General features: G+C 41.5%; 1 protein-coding gene across 3 annotated transcripts in view; it reads right to left on the reverse strand.

The window, feature by feature from the left end:
* Positions 1 to 27,241, reverse strand: part of RSU1 (Ras suppressor protein 1) — a 201,964-nt gene that overhangs the window by 77,553 nt on the left and 97,170 nt on the right. For all 3 annotated transcript variants that reach the window (XM_049626892.1, XM_049626890.1, XM_049626893.1), the window contains one exon: positions 11,784 to 11,916. In XM_049626892.1, the coding sequence (XP_049482849.1) occupies positions 11,784 to 11,916 (133 nt within the window). The remainder of the gene's footprint in view (positions 1 to 11,783; positions 11,917 to 27,241) is intronic.

A 27,241-nucleotide genomic window follows, 5' to 3' on the forward strand; every position in this document is an offset into this window, starting at 1 on the left:
AAGAAAACATGTATTCAGTTCCCTTCACCAACAAATAAAGGTAGTATTCACAGAAATGATCAACAGCATTTATAATGAGTTTAGCACAATGCCTGTCACATGGTAAATACTCAATAACTGATCATTATTATCATTAAAATTGCTACTAAGGAAAAAGAAAAGGCACTGAAGAAGGATGATAAAAGGGATTTGGAATAGATGGGCAATAGGGAAATATTCACAAAAAGGTCTCTAAGGAAGCAATATTTGATACTTGAAAAACACTTGGGCATTCAGTAGGTAAGTACGGGAAGAAGGAACATTCCAGGCAGAGAAAACAGCACTTAAGGAGGTGCGAGGTGGGAAGCAGGTTGTATCTCTGATGGGAAGCAACCCAGCCTCATCTTTTGGGTCCACTCCCAGTGGTTCCGTATTTAGCTCCTCAGTGCAGCTCAGCTCTTCCTTGGGCCACTGCCATGACCCTTCTGTCTTGTAGACAATTGGGAGTCTGGTACCCTCAGGACGGGGCTCAGGTGATGGAAAAGCTCCCCTCCCAACAGCTCATCCCACATGATGAGGATCCAATCTTTTTTTTCCACGCTGTCAGAATGGTGTCAAAAACAGGGCCAAGAATACAGCAGACGTAAACCTGTGCCTCATTTCTCAGAAGGTACACGCGGAGCCCGTCCACAAGAGCGGCAGTCTGCCTACTGCTGCCTCCCCAGGCCACTTCAAAGAGTTCAAGCTTAGTAATCTCGCTCCGATTGGAAAGGACAGAGCTTGATAGTTCTGAACTTTGGATGACAATGGTAACAGAATCCCAAAGAAAAATGTAGATTCTCTTTTAAAATAAATGCTGTAAGCGAATCATTGGAACATGATGTTTCCTACTTTCTGTCTGTTTAGCATCCCCAGTCCTACAGTCAGACCCAAGGGAATATTCTACTGGAGAAAAACAAAAAAAAGAGGTTTCGCCTAAGAAGGTAACGATCACCCTGCTGATTCTTCGCATGAAATTGTAGGTAAGTTCTCTGATACTGGTTGTAAATATAACACACAACCGACAAAAAGCACAGTCTTAAACGATCCTTTACATGCCACTTTCTCTACCCTATTAAGATGCTCGTTGTTTCTTTGATTTATCTGATAATAAATTTTTGATGACTGGTAAGTCTCATAAAATTGCTCTGGTGCTGACTACACTGATTAATAAGTCTGAAGAATCGAAAGTGTCAGGAATTCATGTGTAGGAATAAGTTACTGCCAAACATATATTAGGTATTCCATAAAATATAGAATAAAAAGGTTGATCTGGTAATTTTATCTTGTATCCATTTTCCTGTAACAATTTATATTCAGGGTCATCATCATCTTCTGTTGCCTTAAAAAAAAAATCAATGAAGTAAAACCATATGGAGGGGCAAATTAAGGAATTAAACTAAATTTTTTAAAAATAATGAATATAGACAATAAAACATGTTTCCCAGAGGGGGAAAAAATGGAATTAAAAATCATTGCTGGGGGGCGCCTGGGTGGCTCAGTAGCTTGGGCGACTGACTTCGGCTCAAGTCATGATCTCACAGCTCGCGAGTTCAAGCCCCGCGTCGGGCCTGTGCTGACAGCTCAGAGCCTGGAGCCTGCTTCGGATTCTGTGTCTCCCTCTCTCTCTACCCCTCCCACGCTCATACTCTGTCTCTCTCTCTCTCAAAAATAAACATTAAAAAAAAAATGATTGCTGGGGCAACTGTGAGATGATCTAGTTTGAATCACTCACTTTGAGATGGGGAAGTTGAAAGTGGGTGTGAAGAGGCCGTCTGCCACCGACCAGAAGGTGGGACAAGAAGCCACCTCTAAGGACCAGGACATACACTAAGAACAGACTTCTTTTTCCTCAGATCAGAGTATGCCTTTGTCTTTACGTCATGGTGCATCATAAGAAAATATGCACGCTATCTCTGATGTCTCTCTCTCTCCCTCTGCTGGGAAAGCAAACCTGTCTTAATTAGGTAAGAACAGAACTCCCTACTTTGTTATGAGTAGTCTCATTCTTGCCTGTAAAGACTCTGGAGATCTCTGGAGATAAGGTAAAGAAAATGAAGCAAAGTTACAAGGGCTCCAAATGTGGTTACCGCAACTCTGAGACGAGTCAGGAAATCCCTGATCCCTTACTGAGTACAATGCTAGGAGCTACCACTCAAGACCACAAAGTCCCAGGGAGAAGATTCCTTACTTACTAGCATGGGTCCCACGGCATGAAGCAGACAGGAGGACAAAGGCCCCCTGCACAACATCTCCCCTCTAGAAGATTCTGTGAAAGAAACAGCATGGGGTCCAGGGGTTGGTGCTCTATGTAAGCCTTCCTTGTTGAATTCTCTAGCCAATGGGACAAAGGAAGGGGCTGTGTTAGGTGCCTTTCATTCCCAAGGAACGTTTAAATCCTGACCAGTTTCTGTTTTAATGTGGTCTGCTGTTACACGAAGATGAGAAGTAAAAAACACTGACTCCTCTGCCAAGAACAAGAGCCTATCACATGTGTCCCTGAAATGAAACAGGAGTCAATCTGCATGCTTTGGGGGAACAGAACCCCAAAAGCCAAGCACATTAGGAGAGGCATGGGGTGGGTGGGGGGTAGATCAAGCCTCACACAGTCAGTGAAACATACTAATAAACAGAACATGCCTACGGTGAAGCTATGGGGGTGGTGGAGGAAAAGAATAGAGAAGGTGGTGGACAAATAGAGAACTGAACACGATTTGTGTGGGTCTGAGTAACAAGAGTGCCATGGGTTAACTGTACCCCTATCCGCTCCCAAACTCATCTGCTGAAGTCCTAGCCCCCAGCACCTCAGAATGTGATATTTGCGTCCTTATAAGAATGGGAAATTTGGACGCAGAAACAGATAAACACGCAAGGAAGATCATGTGAAGACACACGGGGGGGAAATGGCCATCTGCAGGCCAAGGAAAAAGGCCTGGAACAGATCCATCCCTCAGAAAAAACCAACCCCTCCAACCCTTGATCTCAGACTTCCAGCCTCCAGGACAGTAAGATAATAAAGTTCTGCTGAATGGCTTCAACAGCCACAATTAGACAAAACTAGGTATCAGCAGGAAGAAAAAGAAAAAAGCTATGTGCTTATCTGGTAAATGTGACATCTAAAACAACCACATCCTCAATGATAATTTATTTATTTTCTAAAAACACACTATCTACTTGGATAGAGAATAAGACATACATTTTGAAGGTGATGAAACAGTGTATGCTACAAGTGAGACTACCTAAAAATTAACTGTTGTGGGGAATATGCCTGAGGAACTCCCGGAGCTTGCACCCATGGGTTAACAAGGCATAAAGAATTAGGAAGCCACAGAATGTAAGCATCCAAGATTAGGTAATCAAGATTACGTATTTTGGGTGACAACGCCCCCCAACTTAGTACAATAGCTGCTTTCACAGGAGAGAAGGACCAAAATAGGTAAACACCTAAACTGGGCTCTAGACCAAAGCAGGGTGAAATTGCCAGGAGCAGAGCTAATTAGCAAAAGAAAGGTGCCTTGTTGACCCTGAGGTAGCATGCTGGGTCTTATCCCCTAGGCTAGCTAAGATAAAAAGACCCAAAGGGGAGCCTCTTGCCCGCCCAAACAACCATCTGCCTGGCTCCAGGATTTTGTTTTGTATTGACCCAACCCCTAACACAGCAGTATCTTCGAATCCTTATTTCCCCACACGCATGAGTTAATGTTCAAGGTTTCACTGTCTCTTTCTGCACATCTATCACGCTTGTAAGCCTTCTGATCCTAATAAAAATGGAGCACGGACCCTCACTCTGGGCTCTTGTCTCCTCCTGAACATTAGCCTCTCTTGCATTTTAATCCTGTGTCCGCTCTCTTGCTGGACGAGAGAACTTCAGACCCAGAGTCTACGACAAACTATTACAGTGGAAATAGTATTTTTTTAAATTTTTTTTTAACGTTTATTTATTTTTGAGACAAAGAGAGACAGAGCATGAACAGGGGAGGGGCAGAGAGAGGGGGAGACACAGAATCTGAAACAGGCTCCAGGCTCTGAGCGGTCAGCACAGAGCCCGACGCGGGGCTCGAACTCATGGACTGTGAGATCATGACCTGAGCCGAAGTTGGACGCTTAACCAACCAAGCCACCCAGGCGCCCCAGAAATAGTATTTCTTGACCACAAACTTTTTGTACCATGAGTCTTTTTTTTTTTTTTTTTTAAGTTTATTTATTTAGAGAGAGGGTGGGGGGGAGCACACAGGAACAATTGAGGGAGAGGTAATGGGAGAGGGGGAGAGGGAGAATCGCAAGCAGACTCTGCACTGTTAGCTGTGGGGCTCAAACTCACAAACTGTGTAATCATGAGCTCAAGTTGGACGCTTAACCAACTGAGCCATCCAGGCGTACTGATACCATGAGTCTTAAAAATATACATGAAATAATATACAAACAGAAGAGGATAAAATATGAAAAGTTGTTGCCCTAATGACTGACAAATAAATTGGAACATCAACAAGTGCCTATAAACGTAACTCACAGTTGAGTTTTTTATAGGATAAAGCTGATTGAAACTCCTTTCATATTGTAAAGATTCTAAACCAGAATAGCTGACAGTACTGAACTCCCAAAAATTTACCAAAAACTCCTCCTCAAAACCCTCCAGTAATTCGCAACCAGAATAGGAGACCAGGCCTCAATGAAAAGCCCGCATGTAATAAAACAAGGTATTGCTGTGTAGAGAATAGAAACCACAAGGTTTTTCTTTATTATAAAAGCACCACTTATTAATTTATCTCTCAAATAAAAACTGCAAATACAGGCAATAACTCATCTTAGCTGGACAGAAAGCATCAAGCATTGAACTTAAGACGAATGGAAGTTAAAAAAAAAAGTTGTCAATACGCAAGGCTGACCAATTTCATTTCACTGAGGAGGTCAATACTCAATAGATCAATGTGATTCTATCAAGTGAATACCATCTAAAAATGGAACTCAAAATAGCTCTTGAAGAGGAAGTAACCTGACACATTTCCCTTTCAGAGGGCAAGCTGGGTCTAGGCTATGTTGATTTTCTCCTGTCAAGTGGAACAAATTATCTGTATTCTATTTACCTTAAATTGAAACTGTAATGAATCACACTGTACATAACAGTACAGCTGTACAAGACAGGCTTAATGCAAGCTGGACAGTCAACATACAAGCGAGGAGATGGGGTGGGGGAGGGAGGACATGAAGGTTCTGTTCTTTACAGTATTACATAAAGGTGTGAGGTTCAGAATAAACATCACTCTTCTCCCTTTGACGTGGAAGTTGTGTTTTTTTCCCATTTATTCTAAATGTATTCAACTTTTTTTTTTTTTTTTTTAATGTTTGTATTTAGTTTTAAGACAGAGAGAGACAGAGCATGAGCAGGGGAGGCAGAGAAAGAGGGAGACACAGAATCCAAAACAGACTCCAGGCTCTGAGCTGTCAGCACAGAGCCCAATGCGGGGCTCAAACTCACAAGCTATGAGATGGTGACCTGAGCCGAAGTCGGATGCTTAGCCGACTGAGCCGCCCAGGCGCCCCTAAATGTATTCAACTTTTTAGTGGTAAGGACACTAGTGGCTACATAAAATGCAGAAAGACTGACACAGCTCCTGCCCATCGGCCAAACATGCCCGAACCTGTCCCCACAGGGCTGGCAGGCCAGCACAATGTGGCTACAGCGTGACCACACTGGAGGACCACAGCGATCATGGGTTTGGGAGGGAAGCTTTTCCAAGTGTGTGCGTATATTCAAGTCAGAGTAAAAAACATCGGGAAATATGTATAAGACAGGGTTTCCCAGATGCGTTCAGGAATAACAGGTAGCATCCTGAAGCTAGTTTGTAAACCCTGGCAAGGTTCAACTTTGACCTTACTATGTTTAGGGGGTAGAGTTTCCCTCCTTTAACTCTCCCAAACTTCAGGTGCACCGGCAATATCGAATGGGAAACACCTTCCATTTAAAAAACCGAACCATTTTGCACGAACTATAAAATAAAATAAAACTAGAAAAATAAAGCTTCACAAGGCATGTAAAAACTTCATGTATTGAAAGAAATGTGCACATGTACAAAGAAAATGGAAAATTACTAATTACCTCTCAAGTTTACCTGAATAATAGTGCTAAACAAGTTAAAAGCAGAAGAGCAAAAATCCTTTTAAATGTAAATTACATTAATCTAATCAAAAAACTTGTAAGAGAGAGAAAATTGTTATGTACTCTTTTCTCACATGATCTGTTTTCTTCCTGTTACCTTAAGAGGGAGGTATTAATTTACCAGAGCAATGAATCGCTCATGGCCACAGACAGCAACAGGTGAATGAGTATGTCAAAGGACGACAGCTGATACTACATCCCAAATTACGTCTGTTCAGTGGAATAAACAGGTCTCAACTCCTTGTGCTGGTAACATACTATCTGGAGAAAAAGGAGCGCTGTGTAATTTTACCACTGAAGGTAACATCAGATAAGGGATATGACCTCATACTACCCAAAATATACTTTATGGACAGTTTCCCTTTTCTCTTTGCTATTTCTTAGCGATGTTAGATAAATGCAACATATTTGCATGCAAATAGATCTGGAGATGTCAAGAATTTGAATCATATTTTATGTTATGGTGCAAATGTGATAATATGTTTATTAACAAGAAAAAATATACATATGTAACATCTATAGAGGAAATATAAATTACCAGCCACCCAATACACAGTCAACCTTTAAAAATAAAAACAATCTTTTATGTCCAAAGCTTTAGGGGGGGGAAAAAAAACCAAAACTGGTTCTTCATTTTCACGTCTACTCTAAGGAAATATTGTTTTTCTCTGACTTAATTTGAGCTGTTTTCAGATACAGTAACGAAAGAGAAGTCTACGTTTTTTCTGCATTCCTAAGTCACTATGTAAAATTCACTAACTGCTAGAAAGGTCCTGGAAGTTTAACACTCTCCTTCATCTTTCCATGATATTTATAAAACCATCTGCTAGTTCTATGCATCCATTTTTATACTTCACCAGAGAATAATAAGGTTTGGAAAGTTTTGTTAAATGGGATTTCCTTCCTGAAAGGCCTGTCTTAAAATGAACGGGTGGCAGGGGGGTGGGGGGGTCACCTATTAGGTTTGAAATGCTTCAGCCTTTTGGTAGACCAGATATATCTGTTATCTAAGGATCTTCTAGGTCACAGACTCAGCAGGCATTAGAGGATATGACAGTTGTTTAATAAAGCCCATTTACGTCCACTAGAGCCTGTGATAGGTTGGCACACAGTGAAGAAAAAAAGAAAACATTACTTAGTTTTAACTGTACGAGTAAAATAAGTTTGGAGATGATACCCAGAAGATCAAAGTATTACTCCTTATAAGCCGAACAGGATGACTTATTTTGCTAGATTTGTAGTGAAAAGAGATTGCTGGCATTTTTCTCATCACTGCCCACCATCCACCAAATACTGCTTTGTTAAAATGTTTCCAAGAACCGGCATGAATAATAGTATGGCCAGTCTCCACTGAAGATTAAAAAAGAAAATAAAGTAAGTGAGTGTGGCGCCTTCCCCTAGAGACAAAAGCAAGTCACAAGACAGGAAAATGCCAGGGAAGCATCCTTTGAGTTATGCCGCTCTGGAAATGAGGCTTAAGGACAGCCATGCTTCGCAAATTGCAGCCTTCATGAGGGTGCCTGTTTTCCAAATGCCTCTTTCAACCAACACATTTTCAGCCTAACATTTGTCAAACCTCTTCTTTTGTTAAGAGTTAACTTGTCAGCTTTTAAAATGGCTTGCGGTTCCCATCCACCTTCCTTGATGGAAATGTGAAAAGTGTGAGTTACTCCCTTTCACAAAGAATCTTGTCAAGGATCCTGACTCTAATCTGACTTCTCCTCCTGGAGGTAAAAAAAAAAAAAAAAATCTACCTTCTGGAAACTAAACAAGTGGTGACTATTCTATCATAATTCTGCTTCACAGAAATAAAAGAGGTCAAACAAGGAGAAAACCACCACCGGATACAGCGTTAGGAGGTGACCCTATGGCCCAAGGACAGCCTGAAAAATGCTAATGTACTTGTAGGGTGTACTTGTAGGGTTTGCTCCTCAAAAACTGGATGAGCGGCTTTTTTTATGCAATGACACCAGCCAATATGTTCCCCTGGCTGAAGTATGACAAATAACAAAGAACAGTCCCCACCTGAGAAATGAGTTGGAAGGCATGATGAATGCCCCAAGCGTGTTCTACAGCACGCTACCATAACATGCTCCCGGCCACACCTACCCGCGTCTCCCCGGCCCCTGCTCCACTGCGCAAGTTCCTATCTTCCTCGTGTCAAATCCTCTCGGAACATTTTAATTCTTCCTCAACACTGATTGCACTGTTTTGTTTCCAATGTCCGCGGCTCCTCTTGGAGTCCATTAGAGCCTGGAAATCAGATAATCTGTCTTCTCCACCTGTCGCGGCTCTACACTCAGAAGGCCTCTGAGGATGTGCCTGGAACGTGAAGGTCGCTGTGAAAGTCGACCGCAGACATGAATGAAAACGAGACACGCCGGCGAGGTGTTTACTGATCTCACTTAGGAATGGGTCGATTGGTTAGAAAAAAGGAAAATAAGGAAGCAGAGGCGTTGGCAAGTAAGTGCCAAAGCAAAATGAAAATGTGCTTTCATGGGAGTCGTCTCAAGATCGATACACAAAAAAGGGACTTTTTGCTGGAAGGGGTCTATGTGGCTTACACAAAAAAGGACAAGCGAGAGTAGAAACTGCAGCTTTTAGAACGGAATATCTAAGGTGAAGGTGCTGAATGTGAAATTGGCTTTTTTGAAAAAAATATGTGTAATGAATAAACCGGCTCCTTCAAAGTCATCACATGCCCAGCTTTAAAAAAATAGTAGCCAAGCACCTGCTTAATTAGAATAACATTTTTTCAGGTAGTTGATAAGGATGCAAAAGGTCCTCTAATTAGGAAGTGGCTGCTGAAAAAAATTAAAGAATTAAGTTGGGTTCTAGTTACATGAGGACACAGTAATGTACAGCTATTCATATAAAAGAGATTCTTCCCTTTTATTGTATTTTTTAAGTTTACTTATTTTGAGAGAGAGAGAGAGAGAAAGCACGAGTCAGGGAAGGGCAGAAAGAGAGAATCCCAAGCAGGATCGTCACTGTCGGCACAGAGCCCTTCACGGGGCTCAAACTCACGAACCGTGAGATCATGACCTGAGCCCAAACCAAGAGTAGGAAGCTTAACCGACTGAGCCACTCAGGCGCCCCAAGAAGACCTTACATTTTAACACTCAGTGAAACATAATGGTGGCATTTTTGTGTAAGTACTATTTTAAAAAAGACTAAGAGTCTGACTTAGCATCTAACTTAGTTAATAGGCCACGTGTTCAGGTAGTACGTTCAGTAAAGGAGTGAACCCAGAAGATGTGGGAGAATGGGCGAAGGACAGAAAGCTGAAATACCAAGCCACTAACACTTCTCTCCTTCCTAAGGAGAAGGGGAGAACTCTGAGGGAGAACTCTGAAGGGTCCCTGCCCTTAAGGAGGTCACATCAAGTGTATCCTCCCAGTTGAGGCTCCCACAGACTCCTCTAAAAGAAGTGAACGTTGTACTAACTGGTCCCCCAAGAAAGGGGGTGATGACTCCCCTACGCTTACTTAAGCTTGTGGATGCTCATGTCACTCACTGTATAAAGGATAACGTCGTTCTCCAGGAGGAAATCAGAACATAAGCCAGTGGGCAAATTGTTTACATTACTCTGATCCTCAAAACTAGGATGCTAGTAAGAGAGACGGGGCCAGAGGCAACAAATATGCTACTGATGAAAATGCTGTGTCATATACAGTCCCTTTCAAAGAGCCCACTAACGAACTCAATCGAAGCCGTGAGCCTCATTCATCCAACATCCTAACCATGTTCAAATAACCAGAAATAGTTCGTAACATACAACAGTTTGTGTATGATGGTGATTAGTCAAGGACTTGGAGTTAACACAATATCCATCAATTCAAAACGTAATCTTTTAAAATGAAATTAAAATTAGAAGTGCTTTTATAGGCAATGTGCTCTAATACTCTATAGATTATAAATTAATGGATGATAAAATAAAACAGGGTTATCTAGAATGAAAAACAGAATATTTTCCCCAGTTCTGAGTTCATAAAAGCTTGTTTGTGTATTTTTCTCTATGTTAAGGTATATACAATGATTTTCTGAAAAGATAACCTACAAACGAAGATCTATGGAGACTCCCATTTACTGAGAAAATATCAGACCTCTATCTAAAACTGATGATAGCAATGATTAACAATTTAAGAGGAAAAAAATGAACAATACGCTGCTCATTTGCAATTATATTTTCACACATTTTCATAATGAACTAATTTCCAAGGCTGAGCTATATTCATATTTAAAGACACTATATATATCATTGCAAGTAACTAGGAGGCTCATGAAACAATAAAACACAGCTTCTACTTCTCTCAGTTTACTCTTGAGGTAAGTCTTGAAAGGCATATTGTAAATGTCACAGTAGCATCTTAAAAGAAACCTAAATCGTGCTTTAAGCGGCTTTCACATATGAGGATATGCTATCATTTCAGCAATTTAAGCGTATTTAATTTTAACGCCATCGTTCTTCCCGGATCATCTTCTCTGTGGCTCTGCCCGAGGCAAACAGGACTACACCAAGTCCTAGATGTGAGACCAGGAACACGGTACACGGGAGGAGGGTCCAGAAGCACACAGCTGACAATCTACCGGCAGGGATTCTGCCCTGTGGGTTAATCCTGACCCGCTGCCCCAGCACGGACTCAGTGAGGCCTGTGTTGAGTGGGGGGGATTTTTTTTAAGCCCCAAAAAGCAAACTCCTAACTGAATGTGACCTTTAATGATTCTCGCGCTCTTCTCTAGTAGCTGGGATGTGAAATTCTCAAAGGATGGTGCTGGACACAAAATCTGATTAAATCAGAGTATGGATTTTTTTTTTTTTTTCCCAGTCTCTTCTGTATTTGTTTAACACTAGAAGGAAGGGACTAGATTTCACCATTAAGGATCGGGAAGCACTGCGATAAATGATCATTTCAACTGAGGGATGGGGGTGGGATGAGGGGGAAATAACGTCAGAAGATGCAGGAACCAACAGGGCAAGTGGGGATGGAAGAATTCCAGCTGCCCTTTGACACAATGAGGAAGAAACAGGTGTGGACAGTTAGGCCCTAGAGCTGGCTCCCCAAGGTCGCCCTTGACCCAGGGCAAGGACTTAAGGGATTTTGATGCTGTGACTAAAGCTGGCTGATTCCTCCTCCTCTTTTTCTGCCTTTTCTTTTTCTCTTAGAGAGATTATCATCTTGCTAGAGTAAGAGCTTCTAAAGAATAGAATGATGCTTTCCTAGTATCTCCTCCTAATGCTATAAATAAACTGCTTAACAATTTTGTTCATAACATTTCTTATTCTTTGCATTCAAAGGAGAAAAAAGTACGTGCTGATCTTAATGTGTCTGGTGAATTTCGTTAGTGCCATGAATATGCAACCAATTTAATGCCTTAAAATTTTTCTCAACAACTTTGGTGTGAATTCCCCTTGAAAACGTCAATTAAGAATAATCTATAAATAACAGGGGCAATTACTACCTGTGGTTATTAATAAAACATTTAAAAATACTATAAGCTAACCGCCACCAATATGACAAGGTCATATGATAGTTTTTAAAAATGGCATAATTACAAATACTGTAAAACGACAGTCTACTAATTTAGAGAATCACAGTCTACTTACTATTTGTATGTCTCAGAACGGATATATTCAAACACGTGGGACACGCCAAGCTGGAACTGGTCAGCAATGGGGGTAACCCAGGGATTGTTCTCTGCTTTGAACACTTGCTTCTGACCAGTTAAATCCAAGTTTCCTGAAATGATGGAAGGAAAAGAGGAGAGGTGACGTTCATTTCATCTAACACAAATCAGGTCTAAGGAGTCCTGCCCAGTAACCACGGCACAACCCAAAATACCTCTTGGATCATTTGAGTTGATTTTTTAAAAATGTTACTTCAAGTCCTCACTGGTATGCAAGAAATGTTAGTGATAGTACCCTGGCCCAAGAAATTAACAACAGAAGGAAGGAAGGAAGGAAGGAAGGAAGGAAGGAAGGAAGGAAGGAAGGAAAGGGAGGGAGGGAGGGAGGGAGGGAGGGAGGGAGGGAGATAAAAAGGTAAGAAGGAAGGAAACCTGGAAGGAGTTCGTGCACATGCAGCACATACTTTATTTTTCTAGGTATTTTTTACAGAGAAGGAAATGACCCATCCAAGACTGAAAGATACAAGCCTTTTAGAACCTCCTGAAATTCTATTTGACAATGTATATTATTGCTTGTCCAATCTCATCTAAACCCAATCCAATCAACATCACCATTCATCAAAGCAGACCATGAGTGAAGGAAGCTAAGAACGTTGCCCAAGTAAAATTATTGTTTTATTACTCAGGGACCATAAGCACATCACAGAATCAGCACTGAAACTCATTAACACAGAAATGCTGGAAACTCACATCTGTATACTCCTTACCAGCTGATGAATTAGCTTTAAAAACCATTTCTTCATTTGATTACCTAGCAATCCCTAAGGTCAATAATTGACATCGCTTTATAGATGGAGAAATGGAAACATGGCAAAATTAAGTAATATGTCCAAGATCAGAACATGTCAAAGTCGGGATTTGAAGCCAAGGCTCCTGACCCCAAATCTTGTGTTCTTTCTACACTGTCTGGTGAAGCTTTCAGGTTACATATTCTAGATCAACCACGGATGAGTTAAGGAAGGTAGCATAACAAAGTCAGCAAGTGCCACCCATCTGAATATCATCTGTTAATAGTCAGCTGACCTTCCCCCCCCCCCCGTTTGGTATATTCAAAAATGGTAAAGGCTACGTGTGAAAGAGCTTCCCACCACACGCTTGCCTACGCAAGAGACAAGGACAGCATGGTGTTGGAGCAGCAGCGTATTCAGGTTACTTGGCATCAGACTCACCTAAAGCCTTCCCCTAAAGGCCCTACTGAGGAAGTCCACTTTCAGACTCCCAGCCTGCAGGACAAGAGACTCACCGATTATTCTTCCCAAGATACATCCAACGTGCCTTGCCTGTCCAGTTTTGAAACTTTACTTGCCAATTGTGTCATAACTGATAACCCAGGATAAGGAAAACACATTCTGGGATGCAAGTATACCATGAAGCACATAATGTCCTAGCTGATCTGAACTTAAGAAATGCACAAACATTTGTACTGGGAAGATGGTGTAATACTTCTTCTTAAAACAATTGATGGTTTCAATTTGTCTTTTTGTTATACGAACTTGTAACTATTCAGAAAAATAAAGACCAATATAAAAGTGATTACAATTTAATAAAATGCTTCTCAAGAAAACAGATATTACCAAATATAATGAGTGAGTAATTCGTCATTTTTCCAAAGCTACTTAGAATTTGTTGGTGTCAACTACAAAAATAAGCAGATAAATTTCTCTCCAAGATTATCAATATTGTCAGTTTCCTCATCCTAATGGTTAAACATCATTAGTCAGATATTAAATCACTGGGTAAATTAATAGGCTTTATTCTCTAAACCAGGAGTCAGAAAACTGCCTCAGGCAAGTCAAAATCCCTGAGTTGTCCAAATTCTCTTAGCTGCATATCCTACTTGGGTGTGAGCTATAAGTCCTGAGCTATTTGTTTTTTATCTTCTCCTGGGGAGGGGTTTTAGCTTTCCAAGAATAAAAATCTGTATCTTGTTTAAATTCCTCTGTAATTATTTTTTTCTTTTAGGATCTTGTTTGCTGTCTCTATGTCCTCTCTTCCACATAATTCTATTACTTTTTCCAATTTTTTCTTTTCCTAAAAATGAATATAACACCTGAAAAAAAGTCTTCCGTTTAAAAACAATTCTAGGGGTGCCTGGGTGGCTCAGTCGGTTAAGTGGATGACTGTTGATTTCAGCTCAGGTCATGATCTCACACTTCATGGGATCGAGTCTCACATCAGGCTCCATGCTGACAGCACAGAACCTGCTTAAGATTCTCTGCCTCCCTCTCCCCCCTCCCCTGCTCTCTCCCTCTCTCTCTAAAAATAAAAACAATTCTAAAAGAGACAATAAAACCAATTCCATATTTAAAAAAAATTTTAATGTTTATTTATGAGAGAGAGAGAGAGAGAGAGAGAGAGAGCGCGCGCGCATGCAAGCAAGGGAGGGGCAGAGAGAGACACACACAGAATCCGAAGCAGGTTCCAGGCTCTGAGCTGTCAGCACAGAGCCTGACACCGGGCTTGAACTCACGAACTGTGAGGTCATGACCTGAGCAGAAATCGGATGCTTAACCGACTAAGCTACCCAGGCACCCCAACAATCCCGTATTTCTTAAGTGGCCTGTTTTAAACGTACAGTGAATATGCTGCCCATTGTTCTTAGGAAGCATGGTCACTGAGGGAAGGCCCCACAGCAGGCAACAGTCACCATGGTATAGCAAATTCACTAATAAGCTGGGAGTGGAGGCAGTGGAAGTAAACACCTCTCTTAAAATCTTCACCCCATAAACAAGCTATGTTTATCCTGCCTCTGAGGCCTGCCCACTGACATCGGCATGAAACCAACTATGAAAAAATAAATAACAGACATCTGGAAAAATATATGTATTCCAAAGTGGCTAAGAAAAAAAGGAAGAGAAGCCACAAAAGGCATGAATGGCATAAGGAAGCAAACCATTTCCTAAACAAGGGGATCTCCCTGTTAGTGGCTACTCTGACCTGAAGATCTTTCCTCCTTGTTCCCCAAATCATCTATCCTACTGAGAAATACAGTCTGAATTTCTAATGGGTATAATTTAATCTGGTGAACATCTGGGACTCCCCAACATTCGCATATCACCAGGAATTAATTCAACGGGATTGCTTTCTCTTAACATGTGGTTCAGACTAGTCTGCGGAAGAAGAGGGGGAGGATGAGGGAAGGGAACTCGATACCTGGAGCACAGAGCACTTCTCACCATGCTGTGTTTTCAGGGCCCTGGGTCCATGTGAGAAAACTGTGGACCAGGGACAGTCTCCAGGAAAGACCCCACAGGCAATCCTCAGCTCGGGGATGACGTCCATGGGACAGTGAGAGAAAGAAGACTCTCTTTTCTCCTGGGCTGCATCATAAGCTTGCTTCCACCAAGGTCCAAGGGTTGTCCCGAAAATGCGGGAGTACAGGTATGCTCTGAGCGAAGCAAATCTTAATGGATCATCTTTGAGCTTGAGATACAAGTACATGTCTCTGTGCAAAGGAAGAGCCTGCTTCCTACCACCTACCCACTTGGGAATGCACGTGGCCTCTTGTTAACTTATTAGCAGCCTCTTACGAAGCCGGCGGCCTTTTTAGTGGTAATCCTCTGAAAATCACGTACTAAAGTTCTATGCTCCCTGACTGCCACACATGGAAGACAGAGCTAGAGGAGTAATGCCAAGAAAGGTCAGCCGTGTTCTCTGGGCCCTTTTGTCTGAAGCCTCTAACCCTCTGGAGATCTGTCAGTCCCTAGCAATGTCTCTATTTAAGCGCTGTCAACGGAGACAGAAGAGACGGAGGGGACTGCTAATGACGTCTGCTAACTGGAGCACGCAGGAGCAGGAGACGCTGGATGCCAGCTAGACACGTACCCTTTGGGGAAAAGGAGTGCGAAAGTCGGGGTACAACACAAAGGATCATGGGATATTCATGAGCATTCTCGTTTCTACCACTTTACACTCATCTGTGCATTCCAGAGGGGGAGGGGGCCTGGGGCACCCTCTCCCCCACCCCCATGTGCTTAATTTTAGTATCAAACACAGCTACTGAGTCAGATTCCCAGATCTTCACCGGGCTGCCAGAATTGGCAGGGAGTGATTCAAGTTCCCTGGGGGGAGGGGGCAACCCAAAACAATAGCTCGGTGGTGGTCGAAGCTGCTCTTTCCTTGTAAACAAAGAAGCAGGAAGACCATGTTTAACATCCACAGCAAACCCTAAAGCAGACGACTGCTGCAGGTGACAGAGACGGAGATGGTGCAAGCCAAACCCGGGCACTGCCTCTTCGGAGCTCTAACCCGGCTCGGGGTAATAGGACGTGCTTATTTTGCTTTTCAACTTAATGTCATCGGCGGAGAGCACAATACCTGCCTCTGTGCGGCTGGAATCTTCCCAGCCGGCTATTTGTCTCCGGCCTCCCTACCTGCCGGTGTGCCGGCCCAGAATGCAGCAATTTCAGAAGGGGGTTAATATAATTAGAGTAAAGCTGGGCCATTATACTATGTGAAAAGATGACACCCGTCTCATATTGGCCTAGCAACAAGTTACCCTTGCCTCGGCAAAGCTCATCTGTCAGCTGTCGGAGGTAGGTTCCCTTTTAAGTAATAACATGCAGGAAGCGTCTCGCCCCCGCTGTCAGTCAGGATGCAATCCCCCTCACTGCCGCACGCTTCAGTGCGTCTAGTTAGGCGCCCTCGCCCAGCTCCTTTATTAGAAGCCCGAGCGGCGCTCTGGTGGTGTTCTAACAAGGATCAGGCAGCAGGATTAAGCACTGTGACAAAGAGGATCTAATAAGCTAGAAAGTGGTGCATCTACAGACAGGCTGGCTGGCTCCCAGACATAGATTCACTCTGCTCACTCTTCGGTGGGAAGGCCCGGGCCACAGGGGAAGCCAGCCAGCTCCGTGATTAGCGGTGACCCCCTGACCGACGCTGCTATGAAGATCATATATCACTCAGAGGCTTATTCTGCAATCGCAAATTGGATTTGCCATTTTATTACCTGCAAAAGGACCACATATGCTTCTTTCCAAAGCCGCTGGTACAGTAAGCTTTGCCGTGCCACCGTAATTTTGTAAGCACTAAATCATGCAAAACAATCGTTCTCCTTGCTGGTTACAGATGGGATTGAATGCAATAGGCAATTGCGGCCCCATTAATAAACATGGTCATTTTCACTTACGGAAATTGGTTATTTTCATAATCACCCTGTTCAGAATTCTTCCTGTGTACTTGGAATTCTGAAACATGTGGCCGGTAAATATTATTTATCATATATTAGGAAATCCAGAGGATCTGGGCCAATTTTTCACACCATCAAAGCGGCATTCCCTTCTTTCGTAATTCCAAAATTCCATGGAGCGCTTTTTTAAATTAATGCACTCTAAAAGCCAGGTGCTCACTCCCAGAAATCTAAGGCCATGGTCTAACAAGGTAAAAGTAGCAAACCAGGCTGACTGGGCAGTCTATCATTAGTGTACTAGGTTCGCCCAAACGCAGATAATTGATTTGCTCTGGAAGGGGTCTAGATGGGACATTATGACAGCTGAAAGATCACCCCTGCTCCTCAGTGAAACCACACACTGAAGCTAACCACAAATGACTCCAACACAAAATACAAGCTACATTTACGGCTGCTCCATACATAAAGAGATACCCTACACCTAAATCTCTATAATTCTTATTACCACATACCATACCACTCATCGCAAAAGTACATGATTACAGGTAACAACTCAATACGGAAGGCTCCTACTTTTCCCCTTCTTTAGCAAAACACTTTACTGAATGGAAAATGATCATATGGCTCATAAAATAATGCTTACATTGTAACAGTAAATGTTTGTGGTAATAAAACACACCGGAAACAAACAGAATGTTCACCAACAGGTGAGAAGCAGAATAATGTATGTTCCAGCCTTATAGGTATGGAATGGATTTATTTGCATGTCCTGGCCTAGAAAGAGGTCTACAGTATAATTAAAAATAATAATAATAAGAGTATTCTAAATTTGCTCTTATTTTTGAAAAAAGTACCTCAAAAAAATCCCATACATGTGCATGAGTAAATGTTTATGTGAAAAGTAAAAGAAGAAGGCACATACGTCAAATCGTAAATGTGGGTTTCCCTGAAGAGGGGAAGTTAAGGCAGGACAGGGATTTGAACCAGCAGAGCAAAGGATAAACTACTCATTTTCTCTTTTGAGAATTCCATGTGCTTACAAGTATGGATTATTTTTATAATAAAAGCATAAAGTACCCTGAAAGGAAATGCCAAATACAATTTCAAAATACATGAAGCACATTAATTAGCACAAAGGAGCCCATCTTATTTAAAATGGCATCGTCCATGGGGCGCCTGGGTGGCTCAGTTGGTTGAGCGGCCGACTTCAGCTCAAGTCATACAGCTCGTGCGTTCGAGTCCACGCTGGGCTCTGTGCTGACAGCTCGTAGCCTGGAGCCTGCTTCCGATTCTGTGTCTCCCTCTCTCTCTGCCCCCAACCCACTCACATTCTGTCTCTGTCTCTCTCAAAAGTAAATACACATTAAAAATAAAAAAATTAAATGGCATCATCCTACTGCAGTGAACACCAAACTTCGTAGATGATGGTCTATAAAGCCGTAACTGGACTGAGAATCTAGATCTGAAGCTGCTTCTCTTTCTGGGCATCATCAATGCAATCCAAGTAAGCTGGGATGTCTCATGACAGCTCTCAAATTTATTCCGTGGGGAATTCGAGGCCACACTGTCATTCTGGCAATTGTCTGCTTAGCCTTTCTGGCAACACGTCATTCATTTAATACACCCAATGAATGCACTGCTGCTTTAGGATACATACTTAAATAGACAGCTGCTCTTCCGATCTTGTTGGGGAAGAGTACAATTTAAATAAAAAAATAAATAAAAATAATATCCTGCCAAATGGCTCCAACAAAGTGGCCTCTGATTTATATGTATCCCTGTGTACAAGGGTTCAGAAACCCTTTTCACCAATGAAGAAAAATTGCATGTTACATAGGTTTCCCTCTGATACTCTTCTTGGCCATTTGAGATCTGTGTTCCAGGGTCAGATGGAAAAAGGGGGCCCTCGGTCACTTATAAACATGACGGCCCAACAATGGAACCGCAGCAGCCCCAATACACACCACCATGGTTGTTTCTTCCTGCAAGGCACCTTCTATGGATGTTAAATAAATAATTCGTGTTTTAACCTGCTGCTCATATAGGATTTCCCAATCATCCTTTCAAATGTGGGAGGTAATCTCATTTGTGCTTGCCAGATTTCCCTTTGTTATGTAATGCTACCAAGGGTAGACAGAAGCCCAGGAGATCTGGCCAGAGGACCTGGCTCCCGATCCCAAATAGCACACATCAACTTTGTGACAGACACATTTGGGGTCAATCTTTGTTCTTTTTTTCTGAGGTTTGCCTTCCTCAGCTGTCCTGTGGGGATAACAGTACCAACTGATAGGACTACAGACAAGAGCCAACAAGTGTACAGAATGGTTCCATAAACTGGAAAGCACTATATACAGTATGCTCCTCGTTATTATTTCAAGTGAAATCTGCAAAGGAGTGAAATGTATACTCGAAAACAATGTGCCTAAAGTGGGTTTGCTGAACGAATTTATAACCCCCGGAAACAGGAGGTGCCCTAAGTCAGTTATTATTTATGCAGTGACACTCTTATGAGGAAGGGGCCCTGTTCATGATCTTCTCAAGGGTCTGTGATTGAAAGGAGAGGAAAAATAAAATTTAGCAACACTGATTTCATTTCCTGGAAGTCTGAATGATGTCTAAACAGCAGCAGTCTGAGGCACCCTCCTGGAGTCAGTTCCCAGAGTACACTGGGGGCACCCACCGTCCCCCTAGCCCTCATTCTCTCCATTCTAATTCCCGAGTTCAGGACATCCTTATGCCTGCCTGGGAAGCTGGGAATGTCAACACCGAGGGAGCTTCCGTTACCCTGGAGACTCCAGAAGTCACTAATTAATGCAACATAAACTAAAATAAATTTATGTTCAAAGAATAAGTTTCAGTATAATCTTTTTTAAGTTTATTTATTTTGCAAGAGAGCAAGTGAGCAGGGGAGGGGCAGAGAGAGAGAGGGAGAGAATCCCAAGGAGACTGCACAGTCCGTGTAGAGCTCAATGCAGGGATTGAACTTGAACTAACCATGAGACTGTGACCCGAGCCAAAATCAAGAGTTGGACACTTAAGTGACTGAGTGAGCCACGAAGGTGCCCTTCAGTATCATAACTTTTAATAGGATTGATAAATATATATCACAAACCGGCCTTCACCATAGCTGTTTAAGATAAACGTATACAGAAAGGCCACCTTCTTGATAAAACTTTTTTTTCAGCCAGTGTAGCATTCAGTTCATCTTTTATCTCAGGTTCCTTCAACAATTCCCTCATTAGCAAGATTTAATATTTATAATAGCATTACCTAATTGATTTGTGATACTGCAGACAGGAACAATTTGTTGTTTTCTTCCTTGAAGGCCCTCTAGTCCCTAGTTAATCCCTACAGGTATATGGGGCTCACCATCACATCCACATTGCCTAGTTATTTTTGTTCCATAGCACACCTTTAGAAGACCTGCAACTCCCTTTCAGTGAAACATATGGAGTCTTGAAGAAGTAAGGAGCAGGCTGTATAAGAAGAGTAAACTGTATAAATTAACACCATTAGCATGTAAGAAACAAAATCCAAGACAGCGTCTACCATTCATGCTTGTGAACACACAAGTATAAGGAAACGCAAAGACTAGAAGACAGTGAGTTCTATCCTGTTCACTTGCAGTTCAGAAACATCCTCCTCTCAAATTAGCAGATATTCAAAAAGACTGGGGCTCCCAGGGTTGGCCAAGGGTCGAGAATTAGACAGTTCCCAATATGGCTGGTCGGAGTACAAAATGGCACCTCTTTACGGAAAGGTAATTTTGGCAATATATATTCAGAGCTATAAAAATGTTCATACTGTTTGACCTAGTAATTCCATCCTGGTAATAAATTTATGCTAAGGAAATGATCATAGATATCCCCAATGATTTATGAATACAAATTTTCAACTCAGTGTTGCTTATGTTCCTCCTCAACATCTGTAAACAACTCAGATGTCTAAGGGCTTGGTTAAAAAACTATAAACACTCATATTATGTAGCCACATGATTAAAAATGTTTTCAAATAAAATTTAATGACATACAGTGATGGTCATGACTTAATATTGAACTGAACACAATAGGCTATTGAACTCATAAAGTATGGTAGGTTTTTTTTTTTTTTTTAAATAGGTATTTACACATACATGTAAGGAAAAAGGCTAAAAAAATACACATAAGTACCAACACACAAGAATAGAGAAAAGGTGGGAGGGAAGTACACTCAGAATCCTAACAGTGGCCATTTCTGAAAGACAGGATCGAGAAAGTTACCCCTTTCTGTGTTTTTCAGATTTTCTAAAGCTGTTTCTAAAGTTGTTAAAAACACTATATTGTACACCTGAAACTAATAGAACACTGTATTTTAACTATTCTGGATTAAAATAAAAAAAAGTAGGTTAAAGCAATATAGAAAATAAATAAATAAATAAATAAATAAATAAATAAATATTTAAAAAGACTTGGGTGAGGCCCAAGAGTTTCCATTTCTAACAAGTTCTTACGGGCAGATAATGTTTCTTGTGGAGACCACACTCAGAAAATAGTCACTACTGACAACCGTAATTAGAAATTAGAAATAACTGTATAATGTGTAGGCATTTTAAATATAGACAATTATATCTGTCAATTACTCCTCAATAACGTTAAAAAAATTTGATCAAAGGTTTTTTAAATTTTAAATAAAGCAGCCAAAAAATAATAAATCTTGACTACTGAGAAAGAAATCTAACTTTTAGACAATATTACTAGTACTATTAAAGACGTCAAAAAAAAAAAAAAGAAAACCCACAGATCAATGAATACTCACCATTACCATCATTTTCATCACTGTAATTACAATAGCTCTTATTTGCAGAGCGTGTACCATATACCGGTCGTAGCTTCAGGTGCTTTGCGTACACGTTATCCTAAGCAGTTACTAAGATCTTGCATGGAAAGTATTATCATCTCATTTAAGAAAAGCAACAACATTCAGGGCGGTTAAGATCCATATCCAAGGTCACATGAGTAGTACAAGGCAGAGCTGGGATTCAAAGGCCAATTTATCTGGGCTCTTGGTCTTTCCAGGACAGGACACGCATCTCCTACCACAAAAAGGTATTGATTGAGGAAGGATTGGAACAGTCAATAACTTGACCAGGTTTAATGAGCACCAGGGAGGCATCTGCGGAAATACACTCTTTACCTCCCTCACAGGTCTAATATTCCATTATCAGAACCATTATCTTAAAGGTTGAAAGCCTAGTTGCCTCTAGGTTATTTACTTTTTATATTAAAACACCCTGGTAGAGTAATGCATTATTAGGCTGATACACTTTCATTAACAGGACAGAGTGACTACTTTTAAGAGGTAGCATTAATACAGACAGGCATGCACTTCCCTATTCGCCGTTTTTACTCAAAATCTGCAACTATGCTTTGAGGTGGCTCATGTACAAATACACTGACTGTAACATTACTTATATGGAAGCTGATCAAGATCGAGATGTCAGTTTAACTCAGAAGCCCATTCAGGGAAGTTGGGAGGGAGGGGTCTTGTGGGGATGGAGTCTTAAACATATGTAGATTTCTATGCGATTTTATTTTCCAAATCATGTGAAAAGAGGAAATGACTGCTTAGATAACTTTATAGGACGTAAAAAGCCAGAGAAATATAAACTGATTCAATTAGTGTGAATACGGTCCCATAATCTTAATAATACTAATGGTGGGGAGCCTGGTAGCTCAGTTGGTTGAGCATCCGACTTCAGTTCAGGTCACGATCTCCCCGTTCTTGAGTTCAAGCCCTGCATCAGGCTCACTGCTGTCAGCATGAAGCCCACCTCACATCTCTGTCCTCCTCTCTCTGCCCATCCCCTGCACTTTCTCTCTAAAATAAACATTAAAAACAACAGTAATAATAACTGTAATGACCTTTCCAAAAGGCAACAACTTGTTTAATGGCTAACCTCAAAAACGGTTACTAAAAAAGTATGGCAATTGTTCCGCCAACAGGACCAGGACTGAAGTTTAAGTGTCATTGTAATATATTACCAGGTACTTGCTCATGAGGAAGTATGAAACGAAATTAATTTTATTTTTTATTTATATATAAATACCCCTGAATCCAACTTTATTAAAGGTTAAGTAAGGGATCAATCTACTACACAGGACCTAAACTTAAGTTATATGTAAAAATGGCTTGTTTCGGCTTTGCTCCTCACTCTGGAGCTTATATTTTTATTACTTTGGTGCCAGGTGCCACGCTCTCTGCAGAGGCTGTAGGTGGTAGGAGTGTGGATATTATGTCATGTAAAATATGTACTAAGATAATTAAGAATCGTGAGTGACACAAATGCTAAAACTACATGAAAAACTGCAACAATTGTAACTTAATTTCCAGTGAATTCAAAATTACTCATGCTAAAAGAAACCCCGAATGTTTTTTAGGTAATGTACTAACAGCCCATTTTAATAAGTTTGATGAACTTACTTTTGCTTATTTTCAAGTGTAACAATAATAGCTTAGAACCAAGATGTAATGGAAAGAAAATCACAACTATCTTGAAGTGGTATTTCCATGTGTGTGAATACACACATGCATGTACGTACCCACATACACACTCACCCTACTGTAGCATCTGACAAATAAAAGAAAAGCAAAGACTACACCCAAAAGCAGAAAAGCCGTATAGTTGTGGGGAGCGGGGGGAAGTTCAAAAAATGGTAAGTTTCTACTTTTACAGATACCTATATGCTTCTTTTTCAGTATAAGTGATATAAGGCAAATAAACATCCCAAACTAATATAAACAAGAGGACCTTACTGTCTGGTGCTAATCCGGAGTCAAGCACAGGCCAAGGATACAAGCTGATGACTATGTTAAAAAAATTTAATAATAAGCCTTAAGAAACAGGAAAGCCAAAGGACTATACAACTCAAGGTACAAAAGTCTGCCCCACTTCCCAAAGCTCTACTTAGACAATTTGCCATTCCTAATGTACGAAGGAAGTATTAACTATAAATAACCGAGAGAAAATGGAGATCTACCACAATTTGGGATTTGGGTGAGGATGATCACATCATGAATTTGTTTCCAGTATTTTTGGAAAGCCAACTGTCTTGGGTTAAAAATATGAAATCCTGTCACAGTTAACAAACAATAAAAAAGGAAAGTACTATGATACTCTACTCAAGGGAAAAACAATCAACAACTATGAGACAGTTTTCAGTGTGTGAAGGTGTTTCAGAGACTCAATTTATTTACCGAAGAATAGAGTTTGAATTAGCCAACTCCTGGCTTGGTTCCAGGCAGTGGCACTTCGCGACAAGTGTCGTGATTGCTACTGGTTTATCCAGCGTGGTCTATCGGCAAACTCCATCTTGCTACTGTCAAGAGTCAGACTATCCTGAGAGTCTTAACCATTATCATCATAAACACTTATCAGAAGAAAAGAGAAATAGAATTAATATCTTTCCAATGACACCACCTGTTTAAAACACAAAATAACCACCTTAAGAAGTAATTAATTGATACGAGACATTTTTGACGCTATTTGAATTTACTATCTTATTTGATCTTCACCATCCGGAGACCTAAAGAGATGTTCACAAGGGAAACATTTTTGCTTGGTAGTAAATTTGACATCAACAAATAAAAACAAATGGTGTCCTATGGCTTCAGCAAGAGCCAGGTCCCTCTCTTCGATAATGCAAATTTATAAGAGTAAGAGGGGCAAACCTAGAATAAATAAAGTAGGCTCCGCACAGTGGCCAGAACGGCGGCTTCAATTTTTAAACAAGTGTATTTTACAAACGGTATTGTGGGGGCACCTGGGTGGCTCAGCTGGCTAAGAGTGTCTGACTCTTGATCTTGGCTCAGGTCACGATCTCATGGTTCGTGAGTTTGAGCCCTGTGTCGGGCTCTGGGCTGACAGCTCAGAGCCTGCTTGGGATGGTCTCTCTCTCTCTCTCTCTCTCTCTGCCCCTTCCCTGCTTGCACACTCTCTCTCTCAAAATAAATTAACTTAAAAAAAATTTTTTTTAATCATTCACAGGGCATTCATACTCACTTTCCATCAACAATGTGTGACTTACTTGGGACGACCATGAGCAAACATACCATAGTGTTTCTTGCTTCTACACCTACCTCCATGCTTTCTCCCCTGTGCCTCCTGACAAAAACCCCATTCCATGTCACCTCTTCAGGGAAGCCTGCCTGGACTTCTCCACAGAAATCTGAGCCCTATGATTCTTGTCTATCACAGCACTTATTTGTTTTGCAGTACTTATTACATTGTATAATTTTTTCCTGGGTTGTTTTTTTCCTTTGGTCTGTTCTTCCACCTCCACTGGAAGCTCCGTGGGCACAGAAGCTCTTATCGACCGTCTTGCTCTGTGAGGTGTCTGGCTCCTCTCACAGCAGCGGCTGCTGTGTCTACACTCCCATTACATAACCAAAGTGGAATTACAACCAAATTGTTTCCCTTTCGGAGTCCTTCATGAAATAGGGTGGGCATTTTGTCTTACACGTTTTTCTTTTCCTGGTGTCTAATGCATAATGATGATGCGTTTCTCCAACGGGATGAGAGGTGGTCCCTCTCCGGGTGCCTTTCACCTGAACTGGGATAGAGTTTTAAAGGCAACTATACACTTGTCCACCTACACTTCATCCCAGGCCCACCACAGATGGCGACGTGTCCCCTTCTGTCCCACCTGACAGTAATGACTGGCACTGGAGACGTCACTGAGCTGGGCATGGAAAGACTACCCGGGAGGGGGAGAAGAAACACTAACAGCAATGCAGCAGGCTCTCACAGGTACGTCGAATCAGCAGACTATCCGTGTTTATTCCCAGTGTGCACAATGGCTTAAGTGATAAGCACATAATCTGAAAATGAGAAAAATGCTTCTTGGATCTACGCATCACCGACTAGCCTAGATGCCTCATCCATAGCATCTCAAAGGTGTCTGAGAAGGGGCCACACAGTTAAGGAACAGGAGGTTCAGAGAGGATTCTGTCGTTTCCCGAAGGCGCATGGCAACATTGAGATTCACACCAAGGTCTGCTCCTTCCTACATGCCACGGTCAGTCGTCAGGAAGGACCAGTTTGTCTGTTTGCTCATTCTTGCCCATTTTTCCTCCTTCCTCTCTCTTCCCTTTTCAAGAAAAAACCACAGTGACAATATAAACACACTTTCAAGTGTGTTGGGGTCAGCACAAAATAGCCAACTATGCCTAGAACAGCACCTAACCATGGTTGTGATGTAAAACGTAGGTTATCCCATAAGTTATTCTAGAAGACAAATAATTATATATACATATGTGTTTCAGAAACACGTCTGCAAATATCAATACCTAATAAAAATCAAATAGAAAACAGAAATGCACAGAATCACTGAGTACAGACAGTAGCTGAATTACACAGATGATCTCCATTTCACAATACAAAACAGTATGTATGATACCAATAAGAACGTTTAGGGAATGAAAACGTCCTGAGTCTTTTACAGCTAACTCAGGTTCAGGTTCAGGAGAAAACCCTCCTTATTTCTCGCTAAACATTTTCTCACGTACTAGAGGTTTCTTATTAAGACTCCTACACCGAAAATGAATTACGCCAAGGACTGCAATTCTCTTTCACGTGTTGTTTACGTGCACACATGAGACTTTAGAGATTACACAGGTTTCGGAAGTGATTTTATATGCCACCACAGTCCTATGCCGGGACTGCCGTCCAAAACAGCACAGACTAGGTGCCTTACACAACAGAAGGTTATTTTTTCACGGTTCTGGAGGCCAGCAGCCTAAGATCAAGGTGTCGGCAGATGTGGTTTCTCCTGAGGCCTTGCTCCTTGGCTTCTAGATGGCCACCTTCCAGCTGTGAACTCACATGGCCTGTGGGAGTACCAGCCTGGTGTCTCTGTGTCCAAATTTTCTCTTCTTAAAAGATACCAGTCAAATTGGATTAGAGCCCTCCCTAAGGGCCTCATTTTAACTTAATTACCTCCTTAAAGACCCTATCTCCAAAGAGAGTCACATTCTAAGGTGTTAGGTCTCCAGCATATAAATCTTAGTGGGGGTGGCGGTACGGATGGGCATGGAAACCAGTTCAGCCTGTAACAGCCACTTTCTCCATTTTCTTAATAGTCAAGTGGCTGGAGTTTCAGAAAGTCTGCCCTACATATCTGTTTTTGATTAATCAAGGTACTTATCCACTCACAAACACCTGTTTAGTAGAGTTTATGTCACAAAGATAAGAAAACTTGTCCCCAGTGAGC

The sequence above is a fragment of the Panthera uncia genome, chromosome B4, assembly GCF_023721935.1.
Source record: "Panthera uncia isolate 11264 chromosome B4, Puncia_PCG_1.0, whole genome shotgun sequence".
Classification (NCBI taxonomy): Eukaryota; Metazoa; Chordata; class Mammalia; order Carnivora; family Felidae; genus Panthera; species Panthera uncia.